The sequence below is a fragment of the Thamnophis sirtalis genome, unplaced genomic scaffold (genome assembly GCF_051295495.1).
Source record: "Thamnophis sirtalis isolate CommonGarterSnake01/CBP01778 unplaced genomic scaffold, rThaSir2_p1.2 scaffold_6, whole genome shotgun sequence".
In the NCBI taxonomy this organism is placed as follows: Eukaryota; Metazoa; Chordata; class Lepidosauria; order Squamata; family Natricidae; genus Thamnophis; species Thamnophis sirtalis.
Genome location: NW_028261386.1, coordinates 69,268,596 through 69,291,253, shown reverse-complemented (window position 1 = coordinate 69,291,253; position 22,658 = coordinate 69,268,596). Strand labels below are relative to the sequence as shown.

General features: G+C 38.9%; 1 protein-coding gene across 2 annotated transcripts in view; it reads right to left on the bottom strand.

Moving 5' to 3' along the window:
• Positions 1-22,658, bottom strand: part of PCNX2 (pecanex 2) — a 93,435-nt gene that overhangs the window by 27,057 nt on the left and 43,720 nt on the right. For both annotated transcript variants that reach the window (XM_087718087.1, XM_087718088.1), the window contains 3 exons: positions 21,851-22,028; positions 11,268-11,376; positions 10,195-10,324 (listed from right to left, as the gene is read on the bottom strand). In XM_087718087.1, coding sequence (XP_087574213.1) covers positions 10,195-10,324; positions 11,268-11,376; positions 21,851-22,028 — 417 coding nt within the window. The remainder of the gene's footprint in view (positions 1-10,194; positions 10,325-11,267; positions 11,377-21,850; positions 22,029-22,658) is intronic.

Below are 22,658 nucleotides of genomic sequence, written 5' to 3'. Positions count from 1 at the left end.
GACATCTTGTTTAAAAGTCAGAAAAGTCAGGGACAGATCCATACCCTCAATATTTTTTTCATGTCCAGTTGTGATTATGAAGAAAGGGAAAGTCAGTTTCCCCCTGTGCAAAGTTATTAAATTTCTTATTAGGATGATCGTATAAGGCTGTACTAAATCAGAAGACCAAAATGATCAAGAATACTGTTTCTCAAGCTTAACAACTTTAAGATGTGTGGACTTCAACTCCCACCATGGCTGACTTCCCACCATGATTGGGAATTTGAAAGCTGAAACATCTTAATGTTGCTAAGGTTCAGAAACACTGATCTAGAAGAGTTGAACTTTGTGTGGCTATCTAAGTGGGGGCCCAAATTCATGTATGTGACGGTATATGAGAAAGACCTTGGGAGACTAGGCCAAGAGATGCAACCAAGGAAACAGTCAGGTTAGAGACAATATAGCCTGCAACTGAATAATAGGCAGAGCAAGAGGCTCAAAAGGAACCGTCCTTTACTTGAACTATAAAGGAGACAGGGAGAGAGTTATTTTTTTTCAGACTTGCGAGACTAATGTTGGCCACTCAAGGTAAATCAGATAGGATTTACAACCAGGGAAGCTAATTACTATTTATTGTAAAGCTACTGTATTTTTCGGAGTATAAGACGCACCCTTTCCCTCAAAAAAGAGGCTGAAAATCTGGTGAATCTTATACACTGAATACAGCATTTTTGCCTTCCAAAACCCTGCCCCTTCACCAAAATGGCCGTGCATAACTTTTAGGAAACTTTCAGAGTACTCCTGGGTGCTGGGGAGGGCAGAAAAAGGCCATTTTTTGCTCAATTTTGCCCCCCCCCCCCGGTTTCCAGGAGCACTCTATAAGTGCATAGCCTTACATCCATAAGGCTATGCATGCTCTTTTTTTGACAAAAAATGGGCTGTTTTGGGGAGGTCTGCAGAGTGCAAAAACTTTTTTTTAATTTGTCTCTTCAAAATCTTGGTGCGTCTTATACTCCAGTGCATCTTATTCTCCGAAAAATATGGTATATTGAATCTTTTGCCCTGTCCACTGTTCAGTTGTGGGCTATGCTGTCTCTTATCTGACCGTTCCTTTGGTCCAGTCCCTCAAGGTCTTTTCCACATACCATCACAATATGGTATTAAAATTTGGAGCCCTAATGCTTACCTAATGCTCTTTTCCTGTAATTTTATTTCTAAATTATAAGTATTCTTTTCTTTTCAAAATCTCTGCCTCTTACAAGAGGTACTTTGCTTTTACTTATAGTTTAATTTTTGAAACGTTAAGCCTGACATGCTGCTTTACTTGAACAGATAATCTTCTGGTTCTCCCTCTTCTCTGACTTTGTTGTTTGACCCTTACAATTCATTGAAAGTGTACTTGTCTAAAAAGGGATCAAATGAAAAAATGGATCTTGGATCTGCTCCCAATTCCTATTCATAATCATGCTGTTACAAACTAGATTTATATGCAAAACAGACAAAATACAGACAAAAATGGAAAACAAGAAAAAGAAACTGGCATAAATTTTAATGGTTGAATTACTGTATTTCTATTTCTGTGGTTCTTAGTATTTTCTTAAAGCTCACAACCACTTATTTACTTTTGTTAATTACAGGCACTAATTTAAAACTAATATACTCCTCCTGCTTTCCATTGCACATTGTATTTTTTGGCTTTTCTATGTTAGATACTTTAGGTCAATCAAAACCAATCTACAGTTATTAATTCTTTAATTAACATTCAGAAAACCCATGCATCACGTAACCAAACCTGATTTTTTGACATTTTTTATGATAGTTATTAAGCGAATGCAATGGTTATTAAGCGAAAAACAGTTGTTATGCAAATCAATTTTGAGTGTTGTTTTCTGGAAACCGGCAAAGAAAGGTCACAAATTGTGGTCACACATCACAAATGACTGTAAAGATGAGCTGGTTGCTAGGTGCCCCAAACGTGATCATGTGACCACGGGGAGAGGTGTGGCCATTGTAACTTCAAAAACAGGTCATCCTTAGCTTTTGAGGGGTTTGTCATAACATTGAACAATCATTAGGCAATCAGTCATATGTTGAGGACTAATTGTGTGTGTGTGTGTCATATATGTATGTATGTATGTATGTATGTATGTATGTATGTATGTATGTATGTATGTATATAAATATGTATATATTTAAAGTCACAACTCCTGGTATGCCCAAATCTATACCTTTCACCCTGGCCTCGCTGATAAGGAGTCGAGCTCTGTAGCTCAGTGGTTAACACATCTGCCTAAGAGGCAATACAGCACAGGCTCGATTCTCAGTAAGGGTATGGCTAGCTGATGAGAGCTAAACAGCTTGAAATAGATCTATACTAGTCTCAATTTATTTATTTATCAGCACAAATATAACATGTGTGTGTGTGTGTGTGTGTGTATATGTGTATATGTATATATATATATATATATATATATATATATATATATATATATATATATATATATATATATATATATATATATATATATATATATATTATATATAGTATATAGTATATAGTATATATTGTGGAATATGGTACCTCTCTAAGGCTGCCTTTTACAATAAATCACATAACAGGAAAAGAAATCGAGTGAAAATTATGGTGCGGTTTTACAAGCGGCAACAAGAGAAGAACAATAGCAATAAAACAAAGAGCTGATGGCTGAACCTCTTTTATTAAACTAGCTGCCAAAAGGGAACAAATGTTAATTTGTTTTTAAAGTCTTATGACTTTAGGCTACAGCATTTCTCTTTTCAAAAATAAAGAACAAGTCAAAGAATACGTCAAATAAAAAGAAGAGGTTCACAGTCAGGAAAACAAAGGCAGTTTCCGCGTGGCACTGACGTATAGCACAATTTGACTGTGTGCCCGCAGAGGAATGTTGCGGCCTAATGGATACAAATATGCCATGCTGAGAGAAATGTTGCTGTAGCAGTGAGGGATAAGAAAACTGTGACGCTTCGGATCTTACTAAATTACATATCCCATTATTCCTTATTTTGTTTATGATGACTAAGGTCAATTAGAATTGCAGCCCCAAAACATTTAGAGGACCATATGCTTTTCACTTGAGTACAATCATCTGGTTGGCCAAATTTTATTCAATCTCCATTTCCATGGGAGCAGCATAAGAAATGTTTTATTAACCCATGGAAGTTTCTAATGTTGCAGCATAGGGTAAAATTTGCCTCACATAATGGCTAAATATGCAAGATGTCTAGTGACAAGGGCTTAATGATGTGGCTTTGCCAGTCGACTTGGTGCTCCAGTGAAATAGAGATGGTTGATTGAGTAATAACAGATCCCATCCCCCCCTGCCATTCCGCCCCACCCTTCCCATGTGTCTTTAGTTTTAATGTTTGATTTTAACTTATGTTTTAGGTTAGATGTAACTGCGGTAAGATGGGTGCCACATACATACATACATACATACATACATACATACATACATACATACACACACTCCAGTGTTGATGCACTCAAAGCTTTGGGTGACAAGGTGTTCCACTGATTAAATTCTCTAACTGTTGGGAAATTTTTGCTTAGTTCTAGGTTGCTTCTCTCCTTGATTAGTTTCCATCTATTGCTTCTTGTCTTGCCTTCTGGCGCTTTGGAGAATGGTTGACCCCCTGTCAAATCCCACCTGCTGAAAAATTTCAACTAGCAGGGCAGTGGTGGGAATCAAATTTTTTACTACCAGTTCTGTGGGCATAACATGGCTTGGGGAGGCGTGGCTTGGTGGGCATGGCAGGGGAAGGTTACTACAAAATCCCCATTCCCTCCCCACCCCACTAACCTGTTTTCCAGCTCCATTCTCATGTTCAGGGCAACAAAAGAAGATCGGCTGGGAGGCAGAGGGGGACGGAGCCAGCCTATTTGCTGGTTCTCCAAACTACTCAATTTTTTTGCTACCGATTCTCCAGAACCTGAATACTACCTCTGTAGCAGGGTCCAGGAAAAGAGTGGTTTCTGCTGTGGCCCCGCCCTCTAAAATATTCTCTCACTGGAGGTGAGGTCAGCTCCCACAATCCTGGCCTCCTTCGGGAAGAGCCTTAAAAGCTGGCTCTGCCAGCTGGTCTGCAGCCCTGATAGGAGCATTCTATGCCCAGTGTGGGTGACAGGGTAGAGAGAAGATTCCCACCCCACCCCACCCCTTTTTCATGACAAAACTGATTTATCTCTTCCTTGGCTATGGATCTCTAGCCAAGGAAGAAACTACAGGCTACAGATTTACAGATCTGTAAATCCATATGTGATGCAGCGGTGGGATTCACTTACCTTCCCTATCGGTTCACAAATGTGATCACTTCACTTGCACGTGCTGCACCTGCGCATCACCTTCTGCGCCTGCACATTACATCAGGGTGGGTGGGCGGAGCCTCCCGCAGTTGCTGCTACTGGTTCACCCAAACCTGAGAGAACCGGCTGAATCTGATGTGATGGTGCATTTTAACTAGACTCCTAGTGATATGCAGCCTCAAGGGAAATGCTACTTTTATCATTTGCTCAACTGCAGAAATATGCCTATCAATACCTTTTTTACACAACAGTCCAGCCACAGTCATTTAGCATTATATATTATTTGAAAAACATGGGCAAATAATCAGGAAGCGATGAAGTGACAAACAATTTCATTAATAATTTAAGAAGCCTGCCATCAAAGCAGTTGCAAAAATAGATTTAGTAGCAATATGAGACTAAAAATACATCCAGGGAGAGAAAAAGAATTGGTAGATGAAAGCAGAATCTGAAAACAGCCTGAGAAAAAAAATGCCTAAGAAGCAGGAAAGCAAGACTCCAGTTATATTATCAATAGACTGTCCTAATGACAAATAGCAAGGATAGCCGTTTGGCTACTTTGAAGGACAGCCTGTGATCAGTGTTATTGGTTTATATTTTTGGTCTTTGACTGCAGATCAATAAAAATATATTGATATACGTAAATATAAAGCCCTGAAACATTTAGAAAATGTAATGTTAAAAATACCAGAGGTGGGGGGGGGGGGGAACCAGTGCAGCTATAATTTACAGGGAAGTAAAGTCTGTCTAGCAAGTTCAATAACAATTCTAGATACTTGGATCTAAGGAATTGATTCAAATAACTGTCAGCCCTGCAAGATAAACCAGACGAAGAAACCAATTCCATATACAAGTCAGGATTACTTTCATTGCAACAGCTGCAGTAATAGAATTTTGGGAGACTAAATGTGCTTCCACCCCTCCTCACTTTATCTTTAAATGAACGGGGATGGTGGTCCCGAGATGTTTTCTCAAGTTAATTTCTTAGTGTGGGCTCAAACCCCTCTTATCTGATCCTTGCTTTGGTACTGGTTCCATTTCTTTTTATTCAAGATCACTTCCTATGCCCTCTACATTGACAAATGCACGCATGAATCTCATTTTCAACGATTGCCTTTTCTTGGAGTCTTGCCTTCTAGTTTTATAGAGGGGAGTTCTTTAATAGTACTATGTGAGATTTCATGTATTCATAATGAATAAGATTTCCCTTTTTAATCTGATTGGGATACAGGATTTCTACTGACCATGGCACCAGAGTTCTTCATTCATCTTTTGCTTGCTATGTTTCATCTAAAAATGTGACCTGAAAATAGCATTCCCCAGGAGGGAAGATGGGGAAAAGATCCTAGGCTAGTGATGGCTAACCTTTTCCGGATCAAGTGCCCAACACATGCACGCGCCTGAACCCCCAAAATGCAATGCACAGGCACCCTGATACGTGCCTCCGCACATGCCCTGCCCCCGCGCATGCATGAATGCCCCCATGTGCCCCAGCCACTCCACATGCGTGTGCAGCCCCCCACATGCACCCTTCCCAAGCACACACGCATGCACGACAGAGACCCAAAGACCAGTTGGCCAGCAGAAGGCGTGTGCACATGCGCAGTGGAGCTGAACTGGGGTGACAGCTCACGTGCGCACAGAGAGGGTGCTGCGTGCCACCTAGGCATGCGTGTCATAAGTTCGCCATCACGGTCCTAGGCTGTAGTAACAAATCATGGGATTGTCTAAATTTTGTCTTGGAATGTCCTTGATGAAGAATAAGGGGAATCCACAAGTGGGGAGAAAGATATAAACTAGTATTGGAGTGGGTCTTTCTTACTTTTTGATATAAAGACTATTTGGGAATTGTTTGATACTGTAATAGTATCAGGGAATGAACTTAGAAGATAGGAGGAAGAGCTGTACAGAAACAGAAGAGGTGTGTGAAGCCATCTCAGAAGGTACCCCCCCTAGTTTTATGGAAAGTAAAGATAAAGGAAGGAAGAAATACTATCAAATATGCAAGATTCTGTCACTGTAGCCTTACAATAAATGTAGCATTCATATTCATGGCAAAGGGCTAACACATACCATCTAGATAATGTGATTGATTAACGGGTTCAAACAGTTTATGTCTCAGCAAGCATCTTTACTGCACTGACCTGCCCATATATACTTGACAGAGACCTAAATAACAATAATTCAATGCTCTATTTCTGATTTATGAAAAACTTTTAAAACATTGCCAAACGTTTACAGCATTTACGGAAAGCTCGGGAGTTGTTTTTTTAGGAGCCAGCTATTCTGTGATCTGAGAGATCCATATCCAGTCTACATTTCAGATCAGAGTGGACAACTAATGGACATCATGAGGCTCCATATGAGACTTCCACTTTTTGTTCTAAGGTAAGGTTAAGCTTAAAATTGGTTTTTAAACTTTGCGGAAAGCTTACGGCATCCATTGCAGGTCTCTTGAAGTTTAGGCCATTTTTTCTTGTGGGGGGAGTATTCAAGGGCCAAAATGAAGCACATTCCTAATCACCCCCCCCCCAATAGTCTTGTATTATCAATTTTGCTAACTTTGGTGATGTCATCATTTCACCAGTGTGCTCCTCTGACAATCCCTTCAAAATAGTACAGAAGAAGAGAGAGTCCTTGGACTGAAAAAAGAATGCCCATCTCTGTTTAACAACAAACATGGCAGCCTTAAAAAAACTAAGTTTTCCTCCTGAACTGTTTTTCCCACTGACTGCCTCCACAAAAGTGGTTAAAAGCATGCAGCACAGTTATGGTTCCAGGTTGGAAAAACTAATAAGATGAAGGGAAGTAATATCAGACAAAAACAACAACAAATCAAAATTGCTTAATACCTCAAGACTAATTATATCTGAAGCCGCAACTCCTTGTCTGCTTCAGTTTTTCTTTAACGTCAAAACCCTTTTGTTGGGGGTGCCAGTGGTGTCCCAAGCCCTCTGCCAGTGAAAACAGAACTCTGTTTTTGCTGGCAGAGGGTTGCAGGAAGCCGTTGCAGCCGAAAATGGAGCTCAAAAAGGCTGCATGCAGCCCTCCCAAGCTCCGTTTTTCACTGGTAGATACACCATGGGCCACTTCTTCTCTGTATCCAGAGTGGCTCTATGGGCCAGATCTAAGCACCCCTGGGCTGGATTCGGCCTGTGGGCCTTGAGTTTGACATCCCTGCTCTAGTGTAGTGCAAAGCTACTTGAGATACTTCCAGTTTTGATTGTGAAAATACGTCGACTCTGGGGTTTAGACTGATGTTCCAACCATTAAATATGGTATTCAATAAACACACAAAATTACTATTATTTTAAGAGAGATTGAGGGCCTAAGTGCTTTCTTTTACTATTTAATTTATGCTACACTCAATGGATGTAGATATTTTGACCCTACAAATCAAGAATCAGTTATCAGTCAGTCAATCATTGGGAAATCTGAAATAATAATTCCATCAAAATTGGTATGCACCCGATTAGGGATTTAGACATCATGGATAATATTTACCATGTAATGTTGAGAGTTCACACACAATGATTGAAAGTTTACAAATAGTAAACTTTAATATTCAGGGCAATATGCTGACTGTGGAGCCTCAGCCATATCTTCTTTCAATAAACTGCATTCTACTTCCCTTTAACCTTACATTTTTGCACTAGTGTAATCTTACATTTACACAGCCTGTCATCATTCCAAAGGCAATGACCACAGTTGTGCTTTTCTACATCAACAATGGTTACATCAATTTTGTTTTTCATTTTCTCTCATGCATGAACTGTGTTGTTTTAGTTACACCAAGATCAGCACCTGAGGAATGAGTTCACCATACAGAATTTAAAAGCTGATTTTAGGCTTGCAAAGTAAGTCAGATTTAAAACTAGAACATGAAACTTTTTTTTACCCTATCCAAACATACAAGTTCTTTCTTTAAAGTTCCTTTGATATTCGCACACATAAGGATAACTCCATTGCCTAAAACTATGTAAGCCAAACTTTAGTTATTGTTCCTACCGCATTGCTCCTCAGGGACAAACAATGCAGAAAAATATTTTCCTGTTTCTATTTCAGTTTTCAGTATTTGAGGAAATCAGAGTGCCTGCAGCTCCTTAAGAGTAAAGATGATACAAAGAGAAAAGGCGCTGGAGATTAGATATATCATGGTCCTAACTAGATTTGATTCTTTCCTTCCTTTATCAGGTTGGTCTCCACCACATGGGTGATAATTCTTTAAATTGGAGCAGACAGCAATTCAAAATGAGTAAATTATTCTTGTAAACTATGATTAACATTGGGACTACATGTGCATATGCACCATTGAAATCATTACAGGAAAGGCATGTATTCCACCAGGAACGACTTTTGAACAAATGCTTTGAAGTGAAGGCTGTCAGCCAATTAAAGAAATCGAAATTAATTGTATGAATTTGGATTGATTAATCAATTCCATCTGCACACAGAAAGCATTCTCTCTGGCTTTAGAGGATGGAAGCATCTGTCAAAATGTGAGGCAGGGGAACGAATGTCTCTTCTAAAATGACACTTCGTCACAATGAGTTTTTGCATCAATATTTGTTAAGATTGTTTAAAAAAAAAAAAAAATCTTGTTTAATGGGACCAAAACATGTTATGAATTTATACAGTAAATTATTGAAGTAAACACTGTAGCCAGTTAAAAAATAGTAATATGTGTGCAAAACCACAACTAGTGTTTCAAATGGCCCAACAGACCTGGCTCTTTGCCCAGGCCTTTGGCAAGCATGATTGAAGTTCCCACTTTTTCTTCCTTTTCTTTGTTCCCATCTGGTTTTGTTATCTCTGCCTCTTTTGTTCCTTTTTGTGTTTTGCATTGCTTTCTTGTTTTTAATGTTTTTAACAATTTGTAAACTGTCTAGGGTCACTAGGAGTTGGGCGGCATATAAATTTAATAAATAATAATAATTCATTTATTTCATGAATCTTGCACAACTATTTTATTTATTAAATTTATTTGCTACCCCTCTTGTATCAAAACCACACTGGGCAGCTTTTAAATATATTGTTAGCTATTATTTTTTTAATCATATCATGAATCATAAACAGTGAACCTAAGGGAAACAAAACAAAAATTTAAAGCTCATTTGACATTATTATTTTGATCACAGTTCTGCGATTTCATTGAAAGTACACTATGGTTTCTGACAGTGGACAAACAGTGACAAGGAATGTTTGGCAAATGGACATATCTTTGTGGTTATGGATCCTAGCTACAATATATTAGAAAGGCTACTGAAGCATTTAGGTACACTATGTAGGATATGAATTATGAATGTTGTTGCATATGAAATGTACTTAAAATGAATGTGGCTTCTCAAATTATGCTCCTAGGGCATCTTCTCACATTTCTTCCGACTTCAGTGTTTTGCAACTCTGAAATTCTGTTATATATAAAATATAGAAGATTATGGAACTCTGACACTGAGAATGGAGGAAGGCAAAAAGTTTTAATCCACACAGGATGGTAACACTATGAATAAAGAAGGAAGATGGATAATACATCTGACTGTAGACCAAAGAACAGCATGGGAATGCTTTTGTAGATGGCAAAGTTGATAAAGTGGTTGTAGTCAGAAGTACGTTTTTGCTTCCAGGTTGGTGCAGGAGGACTTCAAGGGCCCCCCCGCACCCCATTTTGGGCTGTTTAAATATACAATTTTTTTAAAAAAAATGGCTAACATGCCATCAAAAACCATTAGTGAAAGGTATCATGAACAATCACAAAAGGAGTAAAGTAATCCCCATAGTCTAGATAAAGCTCTAGGATATTTTGAACTACATTTCGTTTAAACCCCACATTTTGAATAAAAAAGAGAATACATTTATAATACTTTTTATCTTACTTGTAATTTCTTTCCCAGAACTTGACTGGTCTGGCGTATGATGTGAGAAAAATGACACTCCCTAGAAATGGACTCAAGGGGGTAGAAAAGATTGCAGTGGCCAGAGTCTGACAGAAAAGCATTGCAGAGTCTGAAAACTTCAAGTTAAGGTAGCATAAATAGTAAATTCACTGGATTTTACAATGTCCTTTAGGTGCCTCCTGATTTACTTAGTTTCCTTCCCAAGATAGATGCAACAAAGTAATGCGTAAGAACTAAAGAAGAACTCTGATTATTTAGAATTTGATGTAATGAAAATATTGAAGCTACAACACAATGAACTCATAATTCATGGTAATTTGGGACAGAAAGTCATCATTAAGTGTAGGAGGGGGGAAAGGCACAGGAAACTAATGGAAAAGATTAGTGGAAGGCAGCAAAACTCTCGGAGAAGTCCATACCAAATAGTGAAATGAGCAACTAATGTAAATGTTACAGGTTTCTCTGCCTCTAATAAGTTGAATATTTATCCTTGAGGTTAATACTGCTATCTCAGGTTTTTCTTAAAAGTAGTGCTTTTAAATGCACACATATTCAAAGATTCAACCCATACAAATGCTCACCTGAAATGAAAGGAAAAAAGGCTTGCAAATTCCCAATAAAGAAAAAATAAATACAATGTAATCTGCCAGAGTACTGTAACCTTTAAAATGCATTTTCCCTATCATTTAGGAAATATTTCATCTAGTATGTAAATATGAAACCTTAAAAGGGGGAAAAGATTTTTCTCAACTTGGCAGAAAATTGTTTATACAATGTGAAAGTATCAGGGACCTACTATCCTTTTTTAATTACATATACAATTGCACAACTAATAATGAAACACATTTCTCATTTCCTATCTTACCTTACTTTTATCTATTCAATAACATAGATGTCATTTTCCCAAGTATTGTACTTAGCTAATCTTCTTGGAATGATGCACTTAAAAAAAAGAACAAAACAAAACAAAACAATGGTGGTCTGTATAAATTACTCACAGGCCTCAGGCTGAATACAGAACAAAACACCGAAGAGCTTTCTTAAAAGGATATGAGGTATTGCAAAGAGCTGAGCAAACACATGGAAAGATGAGCCCCAGGCAATTTGCCAAGGAGCAATATAAGTCATTATGAACTGTAATTTCTGTAGTAGATCCCACAGCTGAAAATGAAAGAGAAAAAAATGATGATAGCATCCATAAAGTCTATTTAAAAAAACCAAAACACCACTAAGCACTTGGTTTCTCTATTTACTACAAGTGTACAAAGATTCTTCCTACACAGTTATACTTGGATGTTAACATTAAATGCAATCATCAAAATGGATTTCTTTTTATAATCTGAAAACAAGAGTCAGAATAATCCCATGAAATGTGTCTGTTATAAAAAACAGAATGCTTCACATTATCTCATTTTAAAAAAACACAGGATTTTCTATTTTAAGAAGTTATCTTCGGTAACTCATACAATCCCAAATTGGGTGGGGTGAGAGCGTAAGCCGTGATCAATTTTGGCTCAAAAAAATGCATAAGGATGTTCAACTCCATTTTATTAGCACATTCCATGCCTCGTTGTCCTAAAATGAAATTCATTGTTAGGAAAAGAAATAAGGTCGGGCTGCATCACTCCTGCTTTATAATAAACTTTCCTGATATTGATTGAAGTCCTTGAGTTACTACCGTTCATTTAATGACCGCTTAAACTTACAATGCCACTGGAAAAAGTGATTTACAATCAGTTCTTGCACTTACAACCAACCATGGTGGGATGCAACCAATTTAACAACCGGTTTGGTGAGCGTGCACATGCGCATAGAGTTCAAAAACTGTCCATTTTAAGCTTAAAAACTTACCTTCTATGTCAGCACTGGTGAGTAAAACAGCTGATGCGCAGCAATCTGCTGTGCCGTACGAATCAGCTGAGCTAAAAAACCAGGGAAATATGGGACAGGAAAGGGCAGGGGCAGGTGGGTGGGGCCAACTGCTCAACAGAACTACCGCTTCACCTGAACCAGTCCAAACCAGCTGAATCCCACCCCTGCAACCAACGCAGTGTCCCCACAGTACCATGATCAAAATTTGAGTGCTTAGCAACTGACATACAGTATATTTGCAGTATATTTAGTTGTAGCATCCCGGGGTCGTATGATCGTCATTTGCAACTTTCCCAGCCTGCTTCAGCAAGCAAAGTCAATGGGGGACGCCGGATTTACTTAACAATTGTGTGAGTCACTTAACTGCAGTGATTTGATTAACTATTGTGATAAAGAAGGTTGCAAAATTGGGTGCAGCTCACTTAACAACCACCTTCCTTAGCAAAAGATATTCTGATCTCAATTTTATCATAAGTCAAGGACTACCAGTAGCATAAAAACACTTACACACACACACACACACACACACACACACACATACACAAACATTTACATATACACAAAGAGAACCATGATAGTGGCCTGAGAAAGTAGGGCTATTAATCAAGACAAAATGCACTAAATGCCAAAAAGCATTTCTACAAATGAAAAATAGCATCTATTCTCTTTCCTTCCGTAAATCTAATTTTATTCACAATTCCTTTTCACCAAAGCAGGAAGAGAAAAGGAATTATAGCCTTAGCCAGACCTTTTCAACAAAATTTGCAGCTAGACAAATTATATGAATCTTGAATATTAGTTAACATTATGTGAGCCTGCTCAATTTACAGAACACCTATCTATACAACATTTCTGTGTCACCACAATTTGAGGTTTCTTTTTAATGCAGAATTCATAACTCCAAGCTTCACAGAACTGGTAACTACATAACTATTGGATGTCATTCTGATCCTACGACTGAGTTTGAGTCGTTAAAAGAAAGCATAGCCAAATAGAGAAAATATTTGTCAATGTGCAGTGCAGTATAATTTCAATTTACCTCCCTAATGTGCATTACTCATGAACACGCTCAGTGGTCTTTCTGCATCTTTATAGAGAAAATTGGCAGAGCTGGGGGATTAGCAAATAGCTGACACTGAAGATTCCTCTTTGCATTATAGCTTGTTTTTATAATTCTAATTCATAAACATCCCAAATCACTATGGGTATTGCTTTGTCTTCTGTTACTTCTTTCTTTATTCTTGAAAACTAGAGCAAGAAGTAGTTCTAAAAGTAGAAGTGGATAGCCCACAGAAGACCAGTAGACACATCAGCATCTCTTTGGGGATTTCCAGAGAACCTCTGGGAAGGGCACTACTGGCTTATATTTTTACATTTTTAAAGATTTTGGGTTTTTAATAAGGGACGAGACGGATGCTTTGAACTTAAATTCTAAAGAATCAGGCCCATTTTTACCCTTTGTGGGGCATGGAGGTCAGTGTTTAAGTCCTCACTTAGCTGCTAAACCTGTTCACAGTCACTCTTGTCTTAGTTGCCTCCCGGCTGGACTACTGCAATGCACTCTATGTGGGGTGACCCCTGAGGAGCATTGAGAAGCTGCAACTAGTCCACTGCAGCACTCAGTATTAGTGAAACCCTTAACTCAAGTAATGTGAGGAAAATATTTCCAGATCCATTCGCCAATAGGTAATGGATGCAAGAAATTGTGGCAAGAAGTTGAGAATTAGGTGATACCATAATTACAGGGGGGGAAATTCTCTTCAGCATGTAACACAATTTCCCTTTGTACCTCACCAAAACTACTCTAGGGAATTTAAGAAATCTCCCAATACAGTCTGGAAGGCAATGAAAAAGACTAGAGAAACTAAATCAAAGACTCTTCTTGAGATATTTCATTATAATCGGTGGTTATGTCTGAAGAAGTCCCAGCAGGTAGCTTGTGCAGCTGAGCAGATTATGTTGGCAGGTTCATCCTGAAACATTTTTTTCATAAAATATTCTGACAGTCTTTCACCTAACTGACAGTCAGAACCAAGCATTCACTTGCCAAAACACACGGACTAAGCCAAGCATGTCTTGCATTTCAGACTAAGCTAGAGAATATCTGTTCAACAAAGATGTTGAAGTAAAAAATAGTATTTTATCTGATTACTGACAAAACAAAGAACAGCATATTTCTGCAACCAGGAGCATTGACTTGCTATTTGGTACAATAAGCCTTGATGACCCAAAACCATTTTTTAAATGATATATTACCTTTTTCCATCACCAAAACCATATGAAACAGGTGCACAGTATGGTCTGTGGAATGGTATATTAGACAACCACATAAATGGGGAATTAAATTGTTGAAAAAATAACCTATATTCAGACCTTTGGAGTGCAAATATTATACATCTGCAAAAAAGGCAAACTCAGAGGGTTTATAAAAGGGAGGTTATCGTCTACATTATGTAGTGCAATATCTCTGAGTGATTTGGTCTCCTTTATTTTGAAAAATCCATATATGCTAGAGGGAAAATGATTTCAGAATCTGTTGAGTGGTTTTGCAAGGGAAAATAAGTATCAGCAATCAGTAACAGGGCAGGTCAAAGAGAGAAAAGTGGTGTAGCCAATAAAAACCCCAAGCAATTAAATTGATTCACACTGTTTGAGCTCCCTGGATTGCACATAATAATAATGCAAGTTATTTAATAATTCACATAATTAATATGCAAGTAAGAATTAAATAGGTTGCCTCTCCACAGTAGGGACAGAATCAAAAAGAGTGTGTGGGAATCAGCAATATATCTAAATGATCTGATCTTCCCAAAACAAAGAATAGCTTTCTTCAGAACCAGATTTAACATTCTTTCTTCAGCACTCCTCCAGGGCAGGTATAAGAGAACACCTATAGCAGAACGGGTTTGTATATGTGGTAAAGGAGAAGTAGAAGATAATTCATATGTTCTATTACACTGTGAGCTATACAGAGCTTGTAGGTCTGCACATATTCTCCCCTTATTAGAGAGATTGCCAGGGAGGGCAAACAATTTTTATCTAGGCTTTCTCCTTCAGGACACTAACCCGGTTACCACGTATGAGGTGGCAAAGTTCTGTGCTGCTGCAATGTCCATAAGAAAAAAATTGGCTACAGAAGTATAGTTGTCATCTTGTACCAATTATCTGGACATATCTCTAACAATCTTTGGACCATTGTATTTACTCCTATACTTAACAGTGTTGCACCCAGGTAAACCAGGGAATGACCCGAACAATCTGAGAACATGTATGTTATTTTCCACTTTTAATATTAATACTTTTTAATTATATAAATTATTTAATTATTTAGTAACATATTGTAAAAACTAATGTGTATTTCTGGTCTTTGACTGTAATAAAGATTTACTTACTTACTGCACTAATTAAGGCAAAAGGAACCAACTGGATTTCTGATTAGCTAGCATGAGACTGTTATTTTGGGCAATTGATTTTCAGTGACATGAAACAGCAACAAATTGTTGGCTGAATAACTGATGATTGAACTTTTATATTGCGGATAATAGACTCTTGTGGGAGTTTTCTATTTCTGGTATCATAAAAGCTTGACTGGCCTTTAGAGCGATGTAGTTTTGTGTCCATATGTTTGTGTATGATTTGCTGCTTTGTCTCAGGCAATAATTATCTTGGATCAACTCTGAAAAGAGATAAAATTACTACAACGATCAGTCTATTATTATACTGCAACTACTATTACTAATAGGGACACGGTGGCTCAGTGGCTAAGATACTGAGCTTGTCAATCAGAAAGGATGGAAGTTCGGCAGTTTGAACACCTAGCGCCATGTAATGGAGTGAGCTCCCGTTACTTGTCCCAGCTTCTGCCAATCTAGCAGTTCAAAAGCACGTAAAAAATGCAAGTAGAAAAATAGGGACCACTTTTGGTGGGAAGGTAATAGCATTTCATGTGCCTTCAGAATTTAGTCATGCCGGCTACATGATCACAGAGAAATCTTCGGACAGCGCTGGCTCTTTGGCTTTGAAACGGAGATTAGCACTGCCCCCTAGAGTTGGGAATGACTAGCACATTGAGAGGGAACCTTTACCTTTATCTTATTATTATTATAGCATCAGGAAAATAATCGGCTAATCAACTATCTAAAATGATTTTATGGTGAGGTTTTTGAAGAGCAACAGAGAAACTTGATATGTACCTCCAACCACTGCCTTGATATGATGCAGTATTTGTTTTTGACATGATGATATGGATTGAAAACACTTTAGCATTGCTGTTGAAGAAAATCTCACATCTTCAGTGAAAACTAATGTCTTGACAGTCACTTTTATAAGATTAAGTCCAGTTTCAAAAGTATAGCAGGGAAAAATTAACTTCCTGTAATTTAAGAAGAATTGTGACTGAGTTGGAAAATTGTAATAGTTCATAATCTGATGCTTTTTGGTCTAGTGGTTAGGGCACAAGTCTTGAAACCAGGAGACTGTGAGTTCTAGTTCCACTTTAAGAAAGAAAGCCAGTTGGTGACACTCTCTTTCTCTCCTTCTCTATCCCTCTATCTACCTACCTACCGGTACTCTTTTTTTAATTTGCCTCTTCAAAACCTTGGTGCATCTTATATTCTGGTGCGTCTTATACTCTGAAAAATACGGTAAATATATAGAGAATATATAGCTCTATAAATACAGAAATGCAGATTCTTTAATAAAAAAATGGATTCTTCCAAATGGCCTTTTTGAAAGGCTAGCTCATGACATTGTGGGAACCTTGGAAACTGATCCCCTTGATGAACTGGAATCCTATAAAATGTGTCAATTTGCATAGTCAGTCAACAACTTTCTGATTTGTATTCTTTGTTCTAGCATCCTTCTGCATGAAAAAAAATAGTTTGATTGATGCTACCTTGATTTTACTCATGCATTCGCTCAGCTATTATTACCCTGGTCAACCTCTTGGCAGTTTTGCAGAAGTTGTTTTTCAACAATACTTTCTTTTTCCTTAAATTAATAAAATTCATATATTCCAAATCACTAAGACCAGCAAACAATTGCCATTTTCACAACAATCTCTTTTCTGCCATAAAAGTATCACAATCATCCCTTCTTGCTTATATACAGGAGGACAAATGATACTACCAAGAATAGCTACAACTATTAATATCATGGATTTTAAAACTTTAGGAAAACTGAAGGGTGTTTGAAGGGTGGCTTCATGTAATGGTATTATCCATTCTAAGGGGTTCAGAGAGGTGACCCACCGTGGAAAGAGGATGGAAAGGGAAAAACACTCCAAATGAACAACTACCTACAAAAATGGTGTCACATGAGAGATTATTCGATTACTGGGCCTTTCAAGATACTCACTCCCCAGAATTCCTCTATGAGGGAGACGGGTGGTTTCTAAATATATTGAAGAAATAATGTCTGCCTGAAATATAGTGATTTTGATCAAGAGGACTTCAATATCTGAATTTGTAGTCATCTATCTCGAAGTAAGAGCAGCAGATACAGATTTTACAATGTAAAGTTATAGTGAATTAGCAAACTGCCATTTACTCAGACAAGGAATAGCAAGCCATATTCCTCAGACATTCATTCCAGCTTGTACTCCACAAAGGTTTCATCCAATATCCGTATCCCAGATGTCTGAAGAGATAGGCAGGAAAGTTAACAAGAGCAAAATCCAAGGCTCAAATGTGGGGAAAGGAAAGGGGTGGGGGAAGCTTGCCTTTGATTTGTATAATAGCTTCTTCTCTCTCCATCCTGACTGGGATGCATGGATGCATAAACAAAGGAACAAAGAAAATCTTGTCTTTAGACAAACAAAAATAGAGATACTGTAGCTTGCAGCTATGAAAGGAAGCATATCACTTGGGAAGGCATCAAGGACAAAGAGCATGAGCCATTGAAAAATGTAAGCAAGATGGAGATTGGAAATAGTCACATGAGTTTGGTATGCTAGTTTCTAGACCAAGTGGAAGAAAGCCATAATAAGAGGAAAACTATTTGTTTCTGGCACTGGAGGTGAGGAAGCAGGCTGAATTAAGCCAAGGAAATGTTCAATGGCCTATTATATAAATGAATGAAAAAACAGAAAAAAACATTGGCTCATAAAATCCATGGCTTTCTATCTGTGAACTAATGCTCGGTGAATAGGAATAAAGTGAATTTGAATTCTATTTCAAGGAAAAGGCAAGCGTGATTAGATATTATTTATACTGATCAGATGATTCTCATGACTGGGATAGAAAAACTGAAGGAAAGAACTTGTTCAAAAGATACAGGGCAGAGAGGGAACTGGGGTATGATAAATTTATATTTATATTTGCTAAAAATAATGACTTGGATGAAAAGGTGGATAAACACTTATCCAAGCTGCGGTTGATACAGAAGAAAGTGAGGCAGCTAATATTCTAGTCAGTAAAAACAAAATCTGAGAAAAAGTTAATATTGAAAAAGGCAAAGTTCTTCACTTAAGTAGAAGAAATCACAAGCAGAGTGATATGGTGGCAGATGGTTTGGTAAAATCATGTATGGAAAGAATCAAGGATCGTTCAGTAGTATGACATGGTTGCCAAAAAAAAGGCCATTTAAACCGCATCATAAGAAGAATATTTTTTTAAACCGCAGATCTGACTCTACTTTTTGTAATGTGTTCAGCATTTGGATAAGGTGATTAGAGGATGGCAAACTAAGTTTTGTGAGGAGAGATTTAAAGGAACAAAGTAGAACTGTGCAGTGATTCAATTCTGAAGAACTGCTTAATTACACATGGATCAGTGATGGGTTCTTACCGGTTCAAACTGGTTTGGCCAAACCGGTAATGGTTTGGCAGTCTGGGTCACTGGAACGGGCAATGACTCAGGCCTGCCACACCCTCAAACCAGTTCTCCGGGCAGCGCCATAGGTGCTACCATCTTGTTTTTCAGTTCTGCGCATGCACAGAATAATTTTAATTGTACTGCGCATGCACACATATCACGCACACGAGCGAACCAGCAGTAGTGCCTGCCAGAACCCACCCCTGATAAGGATGACCAAATGCAGCATTTGACTATGATTCATTAAAGCAGCAGCTGCATGAGCCAGCTGTTTTGGGCTGAATTAAGGTTGCCACACATTTCAAGCCATGTCTTCTACTTTGAATTTAAAGCATTTATCTTTTGTCAATACAGTGCATTAAATAGCTCTTCCGTCTCCTCTATTCTTGCCACGCAGAATCAATTATCTGTGTATGCACATTGCACAGCGTTATTTTCATCTACGTGTGCACAAGGGACAACTGAAGAGTGCCCTTGAAGTAGCTGTCCCAAAGGTGCTTTTTCATGAGGCACTTCCTTACTTTTTCTTTTGAAAACGTTTCACTTCTCATCCAAGAAGCTTCTTCAGCTCTGACAGGATAGTGGGGAATGGAAGGATTTATATTCCTTGCAGACAGCTTTGAAGTAACTGTGCATGATACATACATGTTTTGGGGAGGGTGTTTCACTCATCTTTCTGTGCTCCAGCAAATGCCCTTTGTAATATGCCTAACAAAGCCTAATGAGCTGAAAACCAAGGAAGTGAAGGTGAAACCGGTCACAAGGAATGAAAAATTAATAATTTATGTTAAAGCTGATTATATATTTGAATAATTTCCCAGAGGAGCCTTTTGATTTTTTTTTTAAAAAGCCCAGAAGTATCTAAAAGTTAAATAAATATTCAAGTAGGCAGCTCCTTCATGTGTGACTCAGCAAGCTGGGTTCCAATTTATTAATAATTCCCCTTTTCAAAGCTGCTCGACTGTTGTGAGTTTGACAGCATTGTGTCAACACAGAAGTCAACAAGACATTTCAAAGACATTTCACATTAAAATAATTTCTTTCTTAAGTTTTGGTAGGATACAGTAGGATACTTCTGTTTGATCTTTATCAGCAGGGTTTAGTTTAGTTTAATTTCTATTTAAATATAAATATGAGATCAAAACTTAGATAATACTACCATAAACAGCATTGCAACAATTCAGCATTTTGTTTGTTTGGAAAGAAAAAAAAAGATTAAGTCAACCCAAGACGTACTAGACCCGTGCCCCTCCTGGCTGGTCGCGAACAGCAGGGAGGTGACACGCGGCTGGATCCAGGCGATAGTCGCTACCTCTCTTCGGGAGGGATACTTTCCGCCTCTCCTAAAGGCGGCGGTGGTGAGATCCCTCCTGAAGAAGCCATCCTTAGATCCAGCCATCTTAAATAACTATTGTCCAGTTTCCAACCTCCCCTTCGTTGGGAAGGTTGTTGAGAAAGTGGTGGCCTTTCAACTCCAGCGGTCCTTGGATGAAACCGATTATCTGGATTCCTTTCAGTCAGGATTCAGGCCTGGCTACAGCATGGAAACTGCTTTGGTCGCACTGATCGATGATCTCTGGAGAGCCAGGGATAGGGGCCACGCCTCTATCCTAGTGCTCCTTGACCTCTCAGTGGCCTTAGATACCATCGACCATGGTATCCTTCTGTGGCGGTTACGGGAGGTGGGAGTGGGAGGCACCGTCCTTCGGTGGTTCTCCTCCTACCTCTCGGACAGGTCGCAGTCGGTGTTGGTCAGAGGGCAGAGATCGACCCCTAGGCCCCTCAACTATGGGGTGCCGCAGGGTTCGGTCCTGTCCCCCCTCCTATTTAATATCTACATGAAGCCGCTGGGTGAGATCATACGACGGCACGGGATAAAATACCAGATACTCAGCTGTATCTGTCCGCCCCGTGCCAACTCAGTGAAGTGGTTGAAGTGATGTACCAGTGCCTGGAGGCTGTCGGGGTCTGGATGGGTGTGAACAAGCTTGCATTCAATCCCGACAAGACCGAGTGGCTTGTGTTTTTCCCTCCCAAAGATTGGCCTTGTATTCCATCTCTCAGGCTGGGGGGTGAAATTATACGGCCCTCAGACAGGGTTCGCAATTTGGGAGTCCTCCTGGACCCACAGCTGACTCTAGAACACCATCTGTCGGCTGTGACCAGGGGGACATTTGCCCAGGTTCACCTGGTACACCAATTGCATCCCTACCTGAACCGGGAGGCCCTCAGAACAGTCACTCACGCCCTTGTGACCTCAAGACTGGACTACTGTAACGCGCTCTACATGGGGCAGCCCTTGAAGAGCGTCCGGAGACTTCAGCTTATCCAGAATGCAGCCGTGCGAGCGATTGTGGGTGCGCCTCGGTACACCCACGTTACACCTATCCTCCTGGTTGCCTGTTGGGCTCTGGACGTGCTTCAAGGTGCTAGTTGTTACTTTTAAAGCCCTACATGGTATTGGACCTGGGTACTTGAGAGACCGCCTCCTGCCAATTACCTCCCTACGACCAATTAGATCCCACACATTGGGCCTCCTCCGAATACCATCCGCTAGCCAATGTCGACTGTTGACCACTCGGGGGAGGGCCTTCTCTGTGGCTGCCCCGGCCCTTTGGAACGATCTCCCCATGGAGATCCGGACCCTCACCATCCTTTAGGCTTTCCGCAAAGCTATTAAAACCTGGCTATTTCGGCAGGCCTGGGGCTGATGAGTTCCCAGCCCCACTCGAATTTGTTGCGACTGTTGTTTATCTTTTAACTTGTCTTTTGTCTCGTTTTTTCTCGTTTGTTGTTTATATTCACCCCCTCATTTTGGTTTGTTAGCCGCCCTGAGTCCCTCAGGAATAGGGTGGCATACAAGTGAAACAAGCAAACAAACAAACAAACAAACAAACAAACAAAACATTTACGTTTGAAAGGACAATGACATTTTGAAAGTCATCACTTACCTTATTAAATACAATTGACATAATGAAGAAATTGAATAAGAAGTTGTCGGAGAAACCTTTGCAATCAAACTTGAAGAAGATGAACGTGAAGCTTAATGTAACAAACTGGTGAATGGGATTGCAAAATGAACACCGCAGTAGCTTCATTCCCGCAATTGTAATTAGAAAGATATCACAGCTGCGAAGTAAAAGAAAATTAAAATAAATTAAAATAGATGCATTATAGACATTAGGCCTGCTTCCATTTGGTTTGTGTTAAATTTATAGAATTAAAAGGAGAATAGTATAGATCTATTTAGTTTTTGTCAGCTAGCCATACCCTTCTGAGATTTGAACCTGGGCTACTTGCATATTCGGTAGATGTATTAACTTCTAAGCCACAGGTTCTCCTTGCTTTGTTGGCTGTACCAATGACAGAGGTTAATATATCCACTTAGTATGCAAGCAGCTCAGGTTCAAATCCCAGAAGGGTATGGCTAGCTGATTAGAGCTAAATAGCTTGAAATAGATCGATATTAGTCTCCCTTTATTTCTTTGTCGGTAAATATAAATATAAATAGTTTGTCCCGAAAGCGACTGCCTGCAAAGGCTCCTGGATTGAGGCTGAAAGGCGAAAATGGAAGCTCGGTCCCATATTTGGGTAGACCAGGTTGCTCTGATAAAAAACACTTAATTTCATTTGATTTATTTATCCTTTAAAACTGTGTTTGCCTATCCCAGTCACTAAAATATGACTTTTGGAAGCTTTTCTAATTGAGAACACTTGTCTTGATTTAGGGAATTTATGCTGTTGCTCTTAAGTGTGATA